Source organism: Gorilla gorilla, chromosome 15, assembly GCF_029281585.2.
Source record: "Gorilla gorilla gorilla isolate KB3781 chromosome 15, NHGRI_mGorGor1-v2.1_pri, whole genome shotgun sequence".
NCBI lineage: Eukaryota > Metazoa > Chordata > Mammalia > Primates > Hominidae > Gorilla > Gorilla gorilla.
In genome coordinates, this window is record NC_073239.2 from 76919199 (window position 1) to 76937600 (window position 18402).

At 34.2% G+C, this 18402-nt stretch overlaps 1 protein-coding gene and 1 long non-coding RNA gene across 4 annotated transcripts in view; one reads left to right on the forward strand and one right to left on the reverse strand.

Moving 5' to 3' along the window:
• The window catches only part of LRRC9 (leucine rich repeat containing 9), a 142466-nt gene that overhangs the window by 46717 nt on the left and 77347 nt on the right, over positions 1-18402 (forward strand). The window contains exons 13-17 of the mRNA XM_055361940.1: positions 1823-1955; positions 4396-4518; positions 5192-5307; positions 9022-9234; positions 12280-12399. Coding sequence (XP_055217915.1) covers positions 1823-1955; positions 4396-4518; positions 5192-5307; positions 9022-9234; positions 12280-12399 — 705 coding nt within the window. The remainder of the gene's footprint in view (positions 1-1822; positions 1956-4395; positions 4519-5191; positions 5308-9021; positions 9235-12279; positions 12400-18402) is intronic.
• The window catches only part of LOC129526751 (uncharacterized), a 128779-nt gene that overhangs the window by 5397 nt on the left and 104980 nt on the right, over positions 1-18402 (reverse strand). For all 3 annotated transcript variants that reach the window (XR_010130761.1, XR_008671494.2, XR_008671495.2), the window contains one exon: positions 716-766. This is a non-coding gene — a long non-coding RNA (uncharacterized lncRNA). The remainder of the gene's footprint in view (positions 1-715; positions 767-18402) is intronic.

The window sequence follows — 18402 nt, forward strand, 5'->3', positions numbered from 1 at the left end:
TTGGGAACAAAATTAACTGACTCTTGGTAAGCATACAACACAACTGGATACAGTAGAAGTATATCCATTTTTTAAAAGTTCCATTTTATCCCTGAACTGCCATCATAGTATGAGTTATATAGACAACAGAAAATACTGGTTAATCCTGCAAATTGGTTAAGTGTTAGTTAAGTGGTGATCAACTGAAAATTTTTATTATAACACATTTGTTTTATTGAAATGTAACCATTTGTGTGCGTTTTTCTACTAGTTCTTAAGAGCAGGATCTGTATTTATAGAGTAGATTCTTAGTAGAAATCTAGTGAAGGAATTGATGTCAGATGGATGGATAGCAATCACACCTATTTGTATACCTTCATGTTTTCCTCCTCTTAAAATATAATTTCCTTTTAAATTTCTGATTATTTGAATTATGTCCAATCTTCAAAGCCTACCCATGATTTCATTGCCTCTATAAACTCCTTCCTAATCCCTTCAGTTAAAAAGTATATCTTATTTGACACATCTTGTGGTGCCTTGTATTTTTTAAATTATCATGTATAGTTTCTATATTTGCCTTTCTTAACTGAGGACCAAGACTACACTGTAGCCTTACAATGCCCTGCACGTGGGTTATATCGAATGGATATTTAGTGATGTTCATTGAAAGTCTAAAAAGGTTACTTACTGGGGTGTGGAATTTGTGGTCGGATAAGCCCTATTAGAGTATACTCACCCATCAGTATCTCTGGGGGATTGGTTACAGGACTCACGCAGATAACAAAATCTGTGAATACACAAGTCCATTATATAAAATGGTGCAGTATTTGCATATAACCTACACATATCCTCTTGTGTACTCTAAAACTCCTCTAGACTACTTACAATGCAATGTAAATACTATTTAAATAGTTGTTATACTGCATTGTTTGCTATTTGTATTATTTTGTATTGCATTTTTTTCCTGAATATTTTCAATCCATGGTTGGTTGAATCCTCAGATGTGGTAACTGTGGATGTGGAGGGCTGACTGTATTTATTTTTTCAGAATGTCTTTGGATTGCAGATTTCAATTAAAAAAATAAGTAATTTGGCATTTACAGATAAGACATAATTCTAAATAATTTGGCTATTGTTAAACAAATAGTAATTTCAAACCTTTGAGATTGTGACAAGAACAAATAGACCTGAGTTCAAATCATGACTTTGCCAATTACTAGTTCTGTCCTTGGACAGATCGTATAATCTCTTTTAGCTCTAGTTTTCTTACTAAAATCTAAAAATAGAGATTTTTGGTTTTTAGAGCTGTTTTCACGGCAAGCAAGTAATGTGAACATTACTGATAGAATACTTTCAAGAAATAAAGTTAGTCACAATACAAACTAGGATTTCCATGGGTTAGCACATGAAAAGTGTTTTGTTTCTAGAAAACAATGTAGATTATTAGCCCCAAAAATTATAGTATAAACAAGAATCTTCACTGATATAATACCTCATTCCATTAGATTTTCTTTTTGGAGTTAGCAAGATTACTAGTGGAGTACTCATTGAAAGCTATTGCTCCTGCTCCACATAGTATTATCAGTCTTGACTGTGGCTGCTTTTCCAGGAACAATTTTTGTTCTGCATCACCTTTTATTAACCTATTTGCATATGAATTTAAGATAAATAAACGGTTTTGCCAAATGAAGTTGCACCTGAAGGTTATCTACTTCTTTTCAGTGAGTCCGGCCTGCAGATTTCTTTGCCCAGACACATAAAAATAAAATAATAAACCCTCTGTATTGAAGTCGAAGTATTGTCAATTTTATAAAAATACTCAGACTTTGTTTTTTCTTTGCAGCTGCCTCTCAAAAAAGAAGCCATCATTCTTTCTAACAGTCTAAGTATAAGTGAGTGTCCCAGAATTGAATTTTTACAGCAAAAGCACAAAGATGAGAAGAAAAACTCTCTTAAGCATGAGCTCTTCAGACATGGTAAATACAAATATGCCATGTTTCTGAACTTTTAAGTTCTGTCTTCAAATTCATTAATTATTTTCATATCATTTCTGATACTTGGTTTTATCAACCAAGGAGATGTTCTTCAAACCATTTTATTTCATATTTTCCAATGTAGTAATACATGACTTTCTCATTATTAATTTAGCCACACTTTTAACAGATACTTACTGAGTGATTATTATGTCAGCATTAAGAGGAATATTTGTTACTCAGATATTTAATTCAACTTTTCAGGGACATTTTTCACAGTCTGCTTTTGTTCATTATGTTGTGTCACATATATATATATGTGTCACAGCATATATATATATATGCTGAACTAAACTATGTGTGTGTGTGTGTGTGTGTAGTATATATATATATATATATACTACACACACACACACCAAATTCACAGGAAATAGAAAAGAATTTGGCCCATATATGTGATAATTATATAATAATTATATAAAGTACTCCGGAAGATAGGCCTTATTTGTCCTGAATCATCATAATTTAAGATGATAAGAAAACCTGGGTTTAAGTTAAAATTAGCTAAAGACAAATTGGAAAGTGTATGGATTGCTTTATAACTTGTCTTATATAATTTTTTGATAATTCATTCATAGTTACCAGTACTTCATTTGCAGCTTGAATATGTAGAAATATAAGTACACAAACCAATTTATAGGACACTTCTGGGAGAGACTCCCTGGTACCCATGGACTGGGGAAAAAGACTATAGCTCATCATGTCCTTCTTGCCTCACCCTCTTCCACTGTACATTCTTTAGTTCTACAAGTATTTATTGAATGCTTATTGTGTGTTAGGCACTGGAAGGGATACAGTCTATGCAAACTAGACAGTTTCATCTTTATGGTGCTTATAAATATTAATAATCACATAAATAAATATAAAATCATAGTTATCATATAGGAGCTATAAACATGAAGTATTAATGCGTGGTACCAAAGAATGTGTAATATGGAGAATAGATCAGGTCAGGGAGTAAGGAACACCTATTCTTTAGTCTCAACCATCCGATCTACTAAAGCAGGGTCTCCAACCCCTGCCCACAGACTGGTTGCAGTTTGTGGCCTGTTAGGAACCTGGCCACACAGCCGGAGGTGAGCAGGGGGCAAGTGAGCAAAGCTTCATCTGTATTTGCAGCCACTCCCCATCATTTGCATTACTGCATGAGCTCCGCCTCCTGTCACATCAGTGGCAGCATTCGATTCTTACAGGGGCGCGAACCCTATTGTGAACCGCACATGCGAGGGATCTGGGTTGTGCGCTCCTTATGAGAACCTAATGCCTGATGATATGTCACTTGTCTCCCAACACCCCCAGATGGGACCATCTAGATGCAGGAAAACACGCTCAGGGCTCCCACTGATTCTACATTATGGTGAGTTATATAATTATTTCATTATATGTTACAATGTAATAATAATAGAAATAAAGTACAATAAATATAATACACCTGAATCATCCTGAAACCATCCTCCCATCCCCAGTCTGGGGGAAAATTGTCTTCCATGAAACCAGTCCCTGGTGCCAAAAAGGTTGGAGACCACTGTACTAAAGATTGGGTAGTCAGAAATTGGGTTAACTTAATTCTATAAGAATGACATTCTAGGTTCCAGATCGCTAAGATGAATCATTCTGAACTAAACGATACGTGTTTTGCAGTTTTTTATCCAGTTAATAATAATTATAAAATTAAGCAGGTTATTGAGTCTAGAAAGAACTCCTTAACTCCTTACTTGAAAAAACCTTTTATTCTTTATCATTCTTCTCCATTTTCATATTAAGAAATGCCTCACGATGTTCTGCTAGATCCTTCTGGAATGTTTTCCAAAACAATTAGGTTCTCCTAATTTACATTTTATATCTTGTGCATAGTAAAAACAAACAAAATTTCTTTGAACATTTTATGTATTATGATTATAAATTACGTTTTTAGTTTCTTGACTTTAGGATTTAATGAATCCCAAGGATCCTTAAGAATCTAAAGGAAAATGAAATGTTTATTCATTAAGTAGACATATATTGAGTGCCTCCTACCATCTAAGCTATGTGCTAGGTGCTACTGAACTTTTACCCAGTTAACAACAACCAAAATTTATTTTTAACTACTTAAAAAACCTTGCCGAATTAATGTGTTCTTTCCTTCTCCCTCTTCTGTAAAGCTTTGCTTGATATAATCACACAACACCTCTTTTATAATTATTTCATGTAGTCAACAAATATTTGTTGAGCATCTATTTTGGATCGAGCAATGTGTTATGCGCTGTACAGTAGCAAACAAGAGAGCCAGCATCTCTGCCTTTACAGAACATACAGTTTAGTCTTGGGCCAATAAAGAAGGTTATGTTGGAAAATTATTAAAGTTACTTATTCTTAAGAATTACTTCTGTTTTTTTATATTTAGGCATCCTCCTCATTACAAAAGTTTTCCTTGGCCAGAGTGTTCAGGCCCATGAAAAAGAATCCATCAGTCAATCCAACTATCCAATGGTTAATTCAGTGTTCATTCCTCGGAAATATTTACTAAGTATGTCTGTCATAAAGATTAATGTGGTTTTATCTCTCTGAATGAAAAATGTTTGTGTTTAATACGGATACTCACAATTTTATTTCTACTTAACAAAGTTTGTAGAATTTTCTACAAAAATCTGTTACTAGCCACTAATAATTTTTATATTCCCTACCTCAAAGACATTTATATATGAGTGTGGGTAGATAATCTGGCAAATTTTAATGTAATTATGTATTTGTGTGTGTGTGTGTGTGTGTGTGTGTGTGTGTGTGTGTTCATTTTCAAAGAATTAAAAAACCACCCGACTTTTAACAAGAGTTTTAGAGAAATACGTTTGTCAAAATTGCATGGCCACACATTGAATAGAAAAGTGAAAAAGTATGAAAAGGAAAAGGATATCAATAAAATTAAGCACTACTAGTCTATGTAGTGAAAGGATTTATATAATTAAAAAGTATTTATATAATTAAAAAGCTGGAGTGGAAAGGATGAAAGAAAAAATCCTCAATAATATAACTGTCGCAACTTACTGAGTTTGTTATTTATTAAAAAATGAAAGAAAAAATCTTCAATAATATGACTGTTGCAACTCATCGAGTTTGTTATTTATTGAACTATGTAAGAATGAAAAAGTATGTTTCAATCTGAGGAACTGTGTTTGCTTTGCTTGTTTTTGTTTTTACTCTAGATTCTGTCATGGGACAAAGAAACTGTGATTGCAGTGTTCGGCAGTGCAAGTGGTTTGTCTTTGATCATGACCTTGTTTTGCCGGAATATGTTGTTGAATTTGAGTATATTACAATGGTATGAATTGTTACATATTCTTAAAGACTAATTCTAATTCCTTAAATGGGAACAAAGTAGTAATTTGAAGTCGAATAATGCTATGTCAAGTTTATATTATGTGCATGTGTGTATAATTGTTATTTTGTGAATAACTTAATTTTCAAAACAAGTCAACTAATATTTTTTAGGCAAATAATCAAATGATTAATATATGGCTGTACTCCCACTGGAAAAGATTCAGTCTACTTTGAAGATTCAAAATACATTGAAACTACATTGAAGAATAAACATGAAAATGTGCCCTCACTTTAACCTCACTGCCATTCTCTTTCACCAGGGAATCCACTGTTAACAGTTTTATGGGTTTGCTTTCAATCCTTTTTCTATGCATTTACATATATAATAACAGATACCATTTGACATAGTAGAAACAAGGTCTAAGTATTCTGTGAATTTTTTGCCTTTAACAATATGTTTTGGACATATTTTCACTTTAGTACATATAGATGGGTATTTCATTATTTTGGTGGCTGCATATTATTCAGTAATACTAATTTATTCAACTATTCTCCTGTTGATATACTGTGTCCATATTTATTATTTAAAATAATATTTCAGTGAACATCATTGTAGATGTATCTTTATACAAATATGGAAGTTTCTCTACAGGATAGATTTGTAGAAAACTTGGGAGTCAAAGGATATATGCATCTTAAATTTTGTTAGATTTTGCCAAATTCTCTCCACAAAGACTTGACTGTTTTACAAATTTCCAAGTGTGTGTGACAGTGCATGTCTCATTACATTTGCCAACACAAGATGTTATCAGTCTCTTTTGGCCACTATGGTGGGCAAAAAACAATATATTTTATTCTTTCATATGCTTAAAATTATTTAGAGTTGTACGAACCAACTGTTATATCTTTTGACCATTTTCTATTAAACTCTGTCTTTCTTGTATTAATTGGGAAAATCCTTACATACATTCTGGATTTTAGTACTTTATCTTAGCCCAGGCATGGTGGCTCATGCCTGTAATCCCAGGAGTTCAAGGTGAGAGGACTGCTTCAGCCCAGGAGTTTGAGACCAGCCTCGGCAACATAGTGAGATCTTGTCTCTACAAAAAATTTTAAAAATTTAAAAAATTAAAAATCATTTATCTTATATATGTTGCAAATATTTTCTGTCACTTGCCTTTTAATTTTAATTGTAAGAAAAACTCGGCCAGGCGCGGTGGCTCACGCCTGTAATCCCAGCACTTTGGGAGGCCAAGGCGGGCGGATCCCAAAGTCAGGGGATTGAGACCATCCTGGCTAACCATCCCTGTCTCTACTAAAAATACAAAAAATTAGCCGGCCGTGGTGGCGGGCGCCTGTAGTCCCAGCTACTCGGGAGGCTGAGGCAGGAGAACGGCATGAACCCGGGAGGCAGAGCTTGCAGTGAGTAGAGATCGCACCACGGCATTCCAGCCTGGGCGACAGAGCGAGACTCCGTCTCAAAAAAAAAAAAAAAGAAAGAAAAGAAAAACTCATCATTTTGTTCATGTCCTTTGTAGGGACATGGATGAAATTGGAAATCATCATTCTCAGTAAACTATCGCAAGGACAAAAAAACAAACACCGCATGTACTCACTCATAGGTGGGAATTGAACAATGAGAACACATGGACACAGGAAGGGGAACATCACACTCTGGGGACTGTTGTGGGGTGGGGGGAGGGGGAAGGGATAGCATTAGGAGATATACCTAATGTTAAATGACGAGTTAATGGGTGCAGCACACCAGCATGGCACATGTATACATATGTAACTAACCTGCACATTGTGCACATGTACCGTAATACTTAAAGTATAATAATAATAAAATTTAAAAAAAAACTCATCATTTTAATTTGTAATTCACAAGTTAATTTTTAAGAGGTCAGCTCTCTCAATCTTATCCTGTATGGATTCTGAATTTTATGTCTTATGTCAAAAAGCCTGTAATAAATATTCTTTATTTTCTTACAATACTTATATAACTTGTTTTAAAGCCTTTAGCTTTTTTAATCCATCTAGAAATTGTTTTATGGTGTGTGAGGTAGAAAGGTGGTCAATTTTTTTAAATGAATAAATACTTAGGCATTATCTTTTCTGCTCTATTTCAAAATACAACCTTTATTGTTAAAATTATTTGCATATATGAGGAATCTGTCTATATGAATCTATTCTGTTCCATTGAACTCTTTCATCTAATTTTGGATCACTATCATATTTGTTTTGGTTATTACAAACTTCATATATCTTGATGTGTGATAGGGCAAACCCCCTTCCTCTGTCCCCACTCATCTTTTTAAACTTTTTTTTGACTATTCTTAAACAGTATCTTTTTCCAAATAAAATTTAGAATAGCTTGTCAAGCTCTATTTTAAAATCCTATTAAAATATGATTGAAATTATATTGAATTTAAAACTTAATTTGGTGTGAACTGACTACTTTGCTGTATTGGACTTCTTGTTCTAGGAACATGATAATCTGTCTACTCCATTTACTCAGGTCCTCTCTTACAGTTTTCTTTATATAGGTCTCCAACATTTCTTGTTAAGTTTAGTTCTGGACATTTATATTTTATATTGCTATAATGAATGGGATTATATTAGTCAAGTATGCCTTTAGCAAAAGATACAGAAACCCAGACAAACAGTAAACAGATAGAAGTTCATTTAACGCACATAACTCAAGAGATGGGCAATACCTGGCTGTTGTGACCATTCAATGATGTCAGCAAAGACCTTGGGGTTCCATCATCCTCCTGCTTGCCGCTTTATGAGCTCTTTTGATGTGATGATTCAATTCTTTCTTCTCTTCTGGAAAGTTTGCTTCTCTTAGTTTCTTGGTTATTTCTTCTCTTCCATTTTCTATTAGGCCCTCTGGAATACCCCTATTAGTTAAATATCGGGTGTTCCAAATTGATCCTTCATGCCTTTTAATTTTTTCTCTTCTATTTTATACTCTATTTTTAAATTATTTGTTTTGAAATATTTTCTCAATCTTAGCTTCCACATTGCTAATTTGATCTGCTACCATATCCACTTGGTTCTCAGGGTATTTACTAAATTTTTATTTTAAGAATTGTTTTTATTTTAGCTTTGAAGTGTGTGTCCTTTTCTTTTCCATAGCAGCTTATTCTTTTATCATAGATACTTTATTGTCCTAGATTTTTAAAAATTCTCTGATGAAGTATTCTGGTTTTTTCTAGAGCCAGTTCTGTTTGTTTATGTGTCTCTTGCTCATTCATCCACAATTCTTACCATAATTACTGAATTACCTGATAATTAAGGTAACTAATTGCTCTTTGTTCAAGTTTCTCTGGATCTGATTTTAAAAGTGTTTATCTCCTGCATATTTTTTAGCCAGAGGTTACATTTCTGATCCTATTTACCTGTCAGTTCAGTCCTTTCTGATTTATGTGTCACAATTTCTAGGCCTTTGTAGGTACCCTCTTCACTGTTACGAAATATTTTAAAATTATCTTCTGCCAGTTTTAAGAAATGTTCAGTGGGTGGGAATAGATACACCATGCATAGCCTACAATTTTAATCTGCTCTCATAGATGTCCTAATGTGATTCTGATAATCACAGATATGACTGTATAACTAAAAATGTCAACTCATCTTTTCTACATAGCTTGTTTGTTTTTCAAAATGATAAATACAGCAACTGATTTTGCAATGTTTTTAATACATTTTTTAGGTCAAGGCACCCTCTTTATTTTCTGTATTCAACAATGTTATTCTAGAAGAAAGCAAAAAAACCCCAGAAGTATCAGTATTTTCCAAGGATTTGAAATTTGATGATGAAGTTATAAAAATGGAGCCCAGAATCAAGGCCCGACCAAAACTGATTAGTTTGGATGATAAAACAATACTTTCCCTTGCAAAGACTAGTGTTTACAGTCATATTGTGGTGAGTATTGTGAGGAATACAGCTTTGAGACAGGAATCTTGAATTTGGAATCAGAATCTAGCATATGAAGTCAAAAGATACTAAACTGCCTGTCTGATGATGCCAGGTACAATGCTACCTAAAGCGTCCATTTCTCTTTTTCTACATGGATTAAATCAGTGCTCTCTAGTAGTAATATAATGTGAACCACATATGTAATTTTTACTTCTCTGGTAGCTATGTTTTTAAAAGCTTTTTTAAAAAGTAAAATTAATTTTAATAATACATTTTATTTAACTGAAATATCTTAGTTTGTTTTCTATTTCTATAACAAAATACCACAGACTGAGTAATTTATAAAGAGAATACATTTATTTAGCTCATCGTTCTGGAGGCTGGGACATCCAAGAGCATGGTGCCTGCATCTGGTGAGGGCCTCTTGCAGTGTCATAAAATGGCAGTGGGCATCACATGGCAAGAAGGCAAGAGCAAGAGAGCCAGAGAGAGCTGATTTTATAACAAATTTACTCCCAAGATAATAGACCCACTCCTCTGAAAGTGACATTAATCCATTCATGAAGGCAGAGGGAGTTAAGTTTCCAACACATGAACTTTTGGGGGACACATTGAAACTATAGCACCTGCATATCTAAACTATTATCATGTTAACATGGAACCAGTATGAATATTCATTAATAAGGTAATTTCATCCTAACTATTAATTCTGAAGTATATTTTACACTCTGAGCACATTAAGACTAGTCACATTTCAAGTGCTCAATAGCCATTTGAGCTGGCCTTCCAATTAGCAAGGGATTTTATTCCTGAATAACCAATCAGCTCTCTTTAATAAGATAAAGGCAGATAAGTTTTAAATAAGCTTCTAGAATTAATCAACACAGAATATGGGATCTTTACAAAATTAATCAACGGAAATCTGGTTACTTATTAAAGTGACTTACTTTATGCCGAGACAATTCTACTGAGATATTAGGCCTACTTCTCTGTCTGACTTTTAGATGTGTTCGTTTCAGATCTGCTGCTACCACTCTATCCAAACTACTATAGTTTCTGACCTAGACTATTACCCCAGCCTTCCAACCAGACTCTCTGTACTCTACTATTGCAATATTGCACAACTCTAGAAGGCAAAATTCACATTATATTCTCTTTAGTGTGCCCTTTGGGTGTCATTCATTATATAACTGAATAGAACTCAATACAAGATAAGGGGAGTAGGATGCCTCTAGAGTTATGTAACAGAGGCCCTGTCCTGTGTCTGTAAATGTGCAGCATAATAAGAGCAATCTTCTGGCTGACAGTACTGAGAAATTATTATTTCTGCACTATAATATCTAGATTTACTATTTTAGTAAGAAATTCGTTTACCTGAGTCAAAAACATCAATTTAGTGGAGGAAATAGATATGTGAACACATGTAGGAAGCTCAGAGTTACTGGGAGAGATTTATGGAAAGAGGTGAGCTTTGAGTGGATTTTGAAGGACATGAGAAATTTAGTTGTTTACATCTTCCAGAGAGAGAAAATATTCTTACTGTAGAAACATGGTTTTGAAAGATCCAGATGTCTTCAGGGAACACTGAAAAATTTAGTATGCCTAGAATATAGTGTTACAATGGTGGAGGGTAAAGATGTAGGTTGGAATTCAAGAAAGACACAGGAAGCCAGGGCTGGAAGAGTATGAGGTTGTAGCCAAATTAGGATGGATTTTGGAAGCCAAAATTTAAAAGTTTATATTCTTCTGTTTAAGGAACAGACTCCCTTTAAAGACCCTAACTTTGACAGCTTGTGCATGGAATTAACTGAAATCAGACTGGTGGTATGGAAATTCAGTAGAAAACTATTGCACTATCCAAAGGAAAAATCCATTCATTTCTTCACTGGATAACCAGAAAACCAGCTGCACCGTTACATCACCACTACCACTGCCTAAGTCTGCTAAGGCACTGATAGTGGTGATATAATGGTGTGGCCTGTTTGAGAAACAGTTCTACAATCAAATGTATAAAGAAAAGAGGGAAAGCAGGTGATCAACAGTATGTTAGATAGTGAAGCTCTTTATCAGACACATAGGGAAGATGAAATCAGTTGTGGACATGTTAAATGTGAGGTTTCTGTAGAATATATCATGGATGATACCCATATGTGACTTGTAAAATCACTAGTCTGCATAAATTGGCCCTTAACAATTTTAGCTAATTTTGACAGCTATTAGAAATTTAATTGTTTCTCCCTTCTAGGAATTTTGTTATGTCCACAATATAAGGCATAAGATGGTGGTGGTGAATGAAGATAGCTGGGAGATAGATACTTGATACTGTAGTCAGTTGCATTAATACATTGTCTTGTGCCCTTGTTTATTTTGCAAGCTATACATAAATACAGTCTTTACTTGATACCACTCATAATGGTATAAAGACAGAAAAACATATAGGCATCAGGATCTCTCCTTTAGTATAAATGTGTAATAATATTGCTTTTATATAGCCTAGAATGAAATGGACAAGAAAAGTCTGGGCCAAATTCTGATGTAGGTGTTGTCTTAAACAATCTCCCACCTCCTCCTTTGACCTTCTGTCCTCCTACTTCAGCACCCTCAGCTTTTCTTCTTTGGTTCGGTGCCCTCATACATTTTCCTGCCATCTCTCTTGTGTGAGGTACCCTACCTGCTACCCCAAATCTTTAGGGTCTCCATTGTTCACTGGTTAGCCTTAGAAACAGATCTACCCTAATAAGTATCTTAACACACGTATTTAGTTTCTAAAAAGAATTTCACGCCAATTGCTGATAAACTTAGACCAAGTGAGAAATCATATTAATCAAGAACCAGGTCTAGTGATACTATTACAAATTATTTCTCTTTTAACATCATAGATTAGATTTTTTTCTTATTGACTGTTTCTTAATGCTATTTAAAATAACTGCTTTCTTATTTTGTAGTATATTGGCTCAAATAATTGTTCTAAACATTTTACATATCCACACTTCAGTTTGATGTAGAATGTAACCTGTATTATTTTTTAATGTATATTTTATTTTACTTCAGAGTCTGAATCTACATGGAAACAGCTTGAGTAAATTGAGAGATCTCTCCAAGTTAACAGGACTTCGAAAACTAAACATTAGCTTTAATGAATTTACCTGTTTAGATGATGTATACCACTTGGTAAGAACTGTTCCTTTGAATCTAAAAAAGTGAAACTCATAGAAGCAGAAAGTAGAATGGTGGTTATCAGGGCCTAAGGGCTAGGGGAAATGGGGAGATATTGGTCAAAGGGTATAAACTTTCAGTTATAAATTAGACAAGTTCTAGGTATCTGATGCACAGCAAGTGTGGAGATGGATGTGTTAATTTGATTGTGGTAATCATTACACAGTTATATCAAATCATTACATTGTACACCTTGAACATATTCAAATTTATTTTGCCAATTTAATATTTTTTAAAAAAACTGTGCTGACTCTGGGCACACTGCCCAGGAGTTAGGCCTGCTCTCAAAGGAACAGCTATAAAATAAAAAGAAAAAACTTTGGTGCAGAAAAAAGATCATGAAGTCAGAGGACAAATGATAAATTGGAATAAGCATTTGAAAAAAGAGCTGTCCTTTTGAAAACATTAATGTAAAATAAAATAATTAATGGATAAATTATTTTTGTAATTATGGCTTCATATCTACCATTTACAAGATTATACAGCCTAAATCAGCCTAAATACATATACTGTATTATGTTACTTTCTCTAAAACAGGTCTTAGGTTGAACTTTTGTTAGCAGACCAAATCCGTACCAGTGGTCATATCTCATTTCTATCTACTTTAAAATGAATATATTAAAATAATTTCTCAAATTTGCTTTTAAAATTTACTTTGGTACATTTTAAAAATTTCCATTTTTTTCTACTCTTGTTTTCCCACTCTTCTTTCTCTCTTTCTCATGAATCCCTATTTCTTTTTCATTTTGTAGTTCACCACTTCACATCTTAAGATGGTCAGTTCCTCCCATCTGCTCATCCAGGTTATTATTTCTTTCTGTCTTGTCCTTTGACCTGAATATCACATGCATAGATCTTGTTGAATTTGTGTTTGCCTTCTTGTATATCATAGGACAATACAGGAATGCACATGTACACATAGGCATGGATATTGTCTGGTTTTTATTTTGTTATATATCATATAACAAAAATAATTACATATGTGGTTCCAGAACTGCAACCCAGCATCTCCTGTTTACATGGGTTCCAGGTCACTCACTTATCTCTTCAGAATATATCATCATTTTCAGCTCTTATTCATTCTCTATTCCAGCTCCTTGCTACTATATCAAAGCCTTTACATTATTTCTTCTACCATTGTAATGGGAGCTGTTTCTTTTACTTATTGGCATTAGGTTTAGATTTAGTGTTAAACTCACTTCCTTTTTCTTTTGGTAGGCCCAAGCCCTTTTAAGTAAGTAGAATCCCTGAGAGTCTGGATTCAGTATGCAACTGAGGGAAAATGGTATTTTAAAAGAGGTCTCAGGACTGTGTGTAGATTGTTGGTATTTTTATTTTTTTCTATTTATTTGCCAGCACTTCCAAAATTATGACAGTCATTATAATTTTGCTTAGGCACAGATTTAAAGAGTAAACTCATTCAAGACACTTAGATAGAGAGTGAGCTTAGCCAGCTGCCCAGCATTTATTTTGCCATGTGGTGGTGGTGTTCAACTTTAATACAAAAATTATTTTCATTATCATAGCCTCACAGTCTACTTGTTAAATGACTATTACCTTAGTCATTTTACAGATAAGGGAACTGGGTAAGTTTTATGCCAAAGTGGTATTTTCAAATTTTAGGATGAGTAAAGGTGGCTAGCTATAGACCTTTCAAATGTCAAGTCTCTAAAAATGACTCTAAGGATATTAGAGGTGGCCAGAGAGAGGAGAAACTCTACATGGATGTCTATGTGTATTTTTTCATCTTTTTATTATAAAATAAAACACAGATACAGAGAATTACATGCTATATATATGGCTTAGTACATTGTTGTAAGGTGAAAATGCTTGTAATCAGCACCTAGATCAAGAAATAAAATTTTGCCACCTAGGGCAAAAGCCTCTTCTATGTGCCCCATGCCTTCTTCTCTCCACAAGAAATCATTATCCTAACCTCTGTAGTAATCATCTTCCTGGATTTTTTCCTGATAGTTCTGTCACCCAAATGTACATCCCTAGCACAATAGTTTGGTTTTGCCATTTTTAAAAAATGTAACTGCGTTTTTTTGTTGCTTTTGGCAACCAGTTACATTATTTGTAACAACTTGTTATCATTACAGAGGAAGTTTATATGCATTGTATAAAAACAGAAAATGTAGGCCAACAACAAAACATTCTCACCACCCAGAGATCAACCTTAACTTCTTTGTACTCTGTCTTTTAAATCTCTTTTAATTGATAGATTTCCCTTCCATTTCCCATAGTTTATCTCTAGAAATACTTGAGCCATTCGACCCAAAGAGTTTCCAGCAGCCTGGGATTTGCTTACTTAAGATACATCACTATATGCCTCCCATCTTCTATATTTCCTGCAAATTGGCAAGTGGATCCACAGATAGGATCAGACCCAGGTTCCATTTTTCTGGCAAAACTAATGTTTGACAAGACTGTAGGAGACACATGATATCTTATTGTCTCACTTGTGTGATGCCAAAAGCCGTTATTAATTAATGCCGTTGGGGATTACAAAATGGTGATATTCTTATTCTATCATTATTTCATTTATTATTTGGAATACTTTTACAAAGAGACATTTCTCATTATCTATTATTTTATTTCCCAGTGGTAGCATTCACATAGAAAGTACAGAATAGATGCTTATCCACCAGTTTTCAACATAATGAACTTGTTCCCTATCATTTCCCAAAGTGAGCAACTCTTGTTTTAATAACAGTATGAATGCAGGGACTTAACAATATTTGATTATATTCAATCCATTGTAATTTTTATCATGGTTGAAGTTCAGATTGTCTCATCTTTAACCAGTGGGAGCTTTTCAAAGTTAACTTCTTTTGCCTTGACCCTAATGGCCTTTGATAGCTTATTTGACATTGGTATAAAAAGATGTTCCATACACATCTTATATATTTTCTGTTGCAGACACAGTATCAGCCATGTCTTCAAGAAACCTTAGTTTCTTTTAGACAGAAGTGGTCCTTCAGAAACACAATCCAATTGGTCATCATTTCTAGGTATTTTCACTGGACTGAACTTGTTGGAAGGGATATGAATATATGTGTGCATGTGTGTTGCATGCGCGCACGCATGCGTGTGTATAAATAACCTTATGAATTTTTTATACTTCCAATTCAGGTTCAAGACCACAAAGCTTTCAACTTCTTCTCTATTACTTACATATATATACTTTTCTCATACCAAGAATCCTGATTCTTAAGGATACAAGATGATAGAATATTTAATAATTACTCATTGTTTTATCTACTGTCGTACACGCAACAGTGTCATAATGACAGTACTTATACTATTATCAATATCATTTACTGGAAAGATTTTCTAAAAATTTTGTGTATGTTCTTCCCATTCTTCCCCATTTTAAAAAATAATTAAAATAATTATACTATAACTATATTGTCACCGCATGTAGCCTTATGCTCTGTACACTCTCCCTTTTAATTCATTGGTAATTGTATATTTACTTCTCATCACCAGTCTTTACTTTGGTATCTTTCTAAACATTTTGATTGTCTGAAATATATCCTATTATAGATCATAGGAATAATATCCCTTCAGTTACTGAATGTTAATAACAGTTTAGCTATGTCCTTTACACTTGAAAGGTGGTTTTGCAAGATATAAAATCTTTGGCTCACAATTTATTTTTTTGGGGCATCTTAAATGTTACTTCATTTTCTTCTATCACAAAGTATTGTTGTAGAAAGTCTGATGAGAATGTATGATTTTTTTACCCTTTATAAGTCACAAGCTTTTCTTCCTTCTAGATGGCCAAATAACTTTTTTAGTTTTCTTTAAAGTCTAATAAGTTTACTAGCATTTGTCTTGGTGTTGGTTGTTCTGGGTTGTCTTTTTCAGATTCACAGTATGATCTTCCAATATGTAGTTTAAAATCTTTTTTTCTTTCAGGAAAGATGTTTAAAATTTGAATTTTTTAATCAATTTTTCTGTTTCCTTGCTGTTGTCTTCTTCTTCAGGGACTCCCATTATCCATATGTGAAATCTTCTTTATCATCAGTATTTGTCACTTTCTCTTGAATCCTTTTTGTCTCTTCATTCATTTCTTATCTTAAATTTTTTTCACTTTTTCATCTTGTATTTCTCTTAAAAGTGTTATCTATTTTTTATTCACTCTTGGATATGACTAATTTAGTGTTTATTTCTTAAATTATTTTATTATTTCATTTCATTGTTTCTGGGTCCTTTCACTCCACGTTTTAAAATACTTTTTTCATTTTTGTAATTCAGATTTATATTGTTATTTTATGTCTCATATCATTCTTAACATCTTTTAGTTTGTTTTAAATCGGTAGGTTAATAGTCATGATATGTTTCTTGAGCATATTTTTCTGGTGTACTTTTTTGCTACCAGCAATATTAACCTCTGTCTTCCCCCTCTCCACACTCCCACCATAGCTTTGTCTTGAATTTGACCTCAGTACTTTTCTCTGCTCATTTGTAAGTGAAATTAGTTTTTCTTAACTTTTAAAATGAGGTAGGGTTCAGGAAAGTTTTTCTAACTTCACAGATGTTCCTCTTCTGTTGTTTATTTGTACTGTTTAAAATTTGTAATGCTTACTCTGAGATTTTTTTGGCTGTATTCCAATCCTCCACTTTAGTCTAGACCTTCCTTTTTTTTTTTTTGAGACGGAATTTCACTTTTGTTGCCCAGGCTGGAGTGCAGTGGCGCAATCTCGGCTCACCGCAACATCCGCCTCCTGGATTCAAGTGATTCTCCTGCCTTGGCCTCCCGACTAGATGGGATTACAGGTGCACACCACCACACCCAGCTAACTTTGTATTTTTAGCAGAGATAAGGTTTCTCCATGTTGGTCAGGCTGGTCTTGAACTCCCGACTTCAGGTGATCTGCCTGCCTCGACCTCCCAAAGTGCTGGGTATACAGGCATGAGCCGCTGTGCCCAGCCTAGATCTTCTTTTTTATTCACCTCTCTTGTCCTTATCCTGTTTCATTTTGAGTTTAGCCCCAGCAGTTTCTTCTATGAGAAGGATTCTGTCTTGAAGAGAGTCCTAGTGGAATAGTTTTTAGATTCATAGGGGCTCGACTGCTCCAGGGACTGCTTTCTTCATTTCTTTTTTCTTTTTCTTTTTTCATTTTTAGACAGGGTCTCACTCTGTCACCCAGGCTGGAATGCAATGGCATAATCATGGAGTACACTGCAGCCTCAACTTCCTGGGCTCAAGTGATCCCCTTGCCTCAGCCTCTTGGGTAGCTGGAACTACAGGTGCATGCCACCACACCCTGCTAATTTAAAAAAAAAAAAAATTTTGTAGAGATGGGGTTTCACTATGGTGCCTAGGCTGGTCTCAAACTCCTGGTCTCAGGCAGTTCTCCTGCCTCAGCCTCCCAAAGTGCTGGGATTACAGGAGCCACTGTACCAGGCCCCTTCAGACCTTTTTACTGTGGATCCCATGAACTCATCTGGTATTGAAGAGAACAAAACTCCTCCCTATTTCAATTGCTGTAAATTGGTCTCCACACATTCCAGTGAATATTTGTTGACTGTTTTGGAGCTCTCCTGTTTTCAGGTCCATCAGATGCTGCCCTGACACTTCCTTCTTCTCCCACGTGAATACCATGCAGGTCTTGTGTTGATGGTGGTTTATCTCTACCAACTTCTTTTGGAGCCTATAGAGCAACTTTGTCATGTAGTTTTGTTGTAAACGTTGTCCATGAAAATTTGGTTTTATCTATTTGCTCTGTTTTTATGTGTGGATTCACAGCATTTGAAAACTTCTGTTGCCTCTGCCTCTATATTCTCTAATACTTGGTTTTATATGCATGTGTACTATTATGTTTATTCCAGTATTGTAAAAGGTTATGATCTAATTGAATCACTCACTTATAATTCCTATCTTTTAAGTTTTTAAATTTGCTTTGGGATACTCATCTTTACTGTCATTTTCCTTAAGTGTGTACTAAA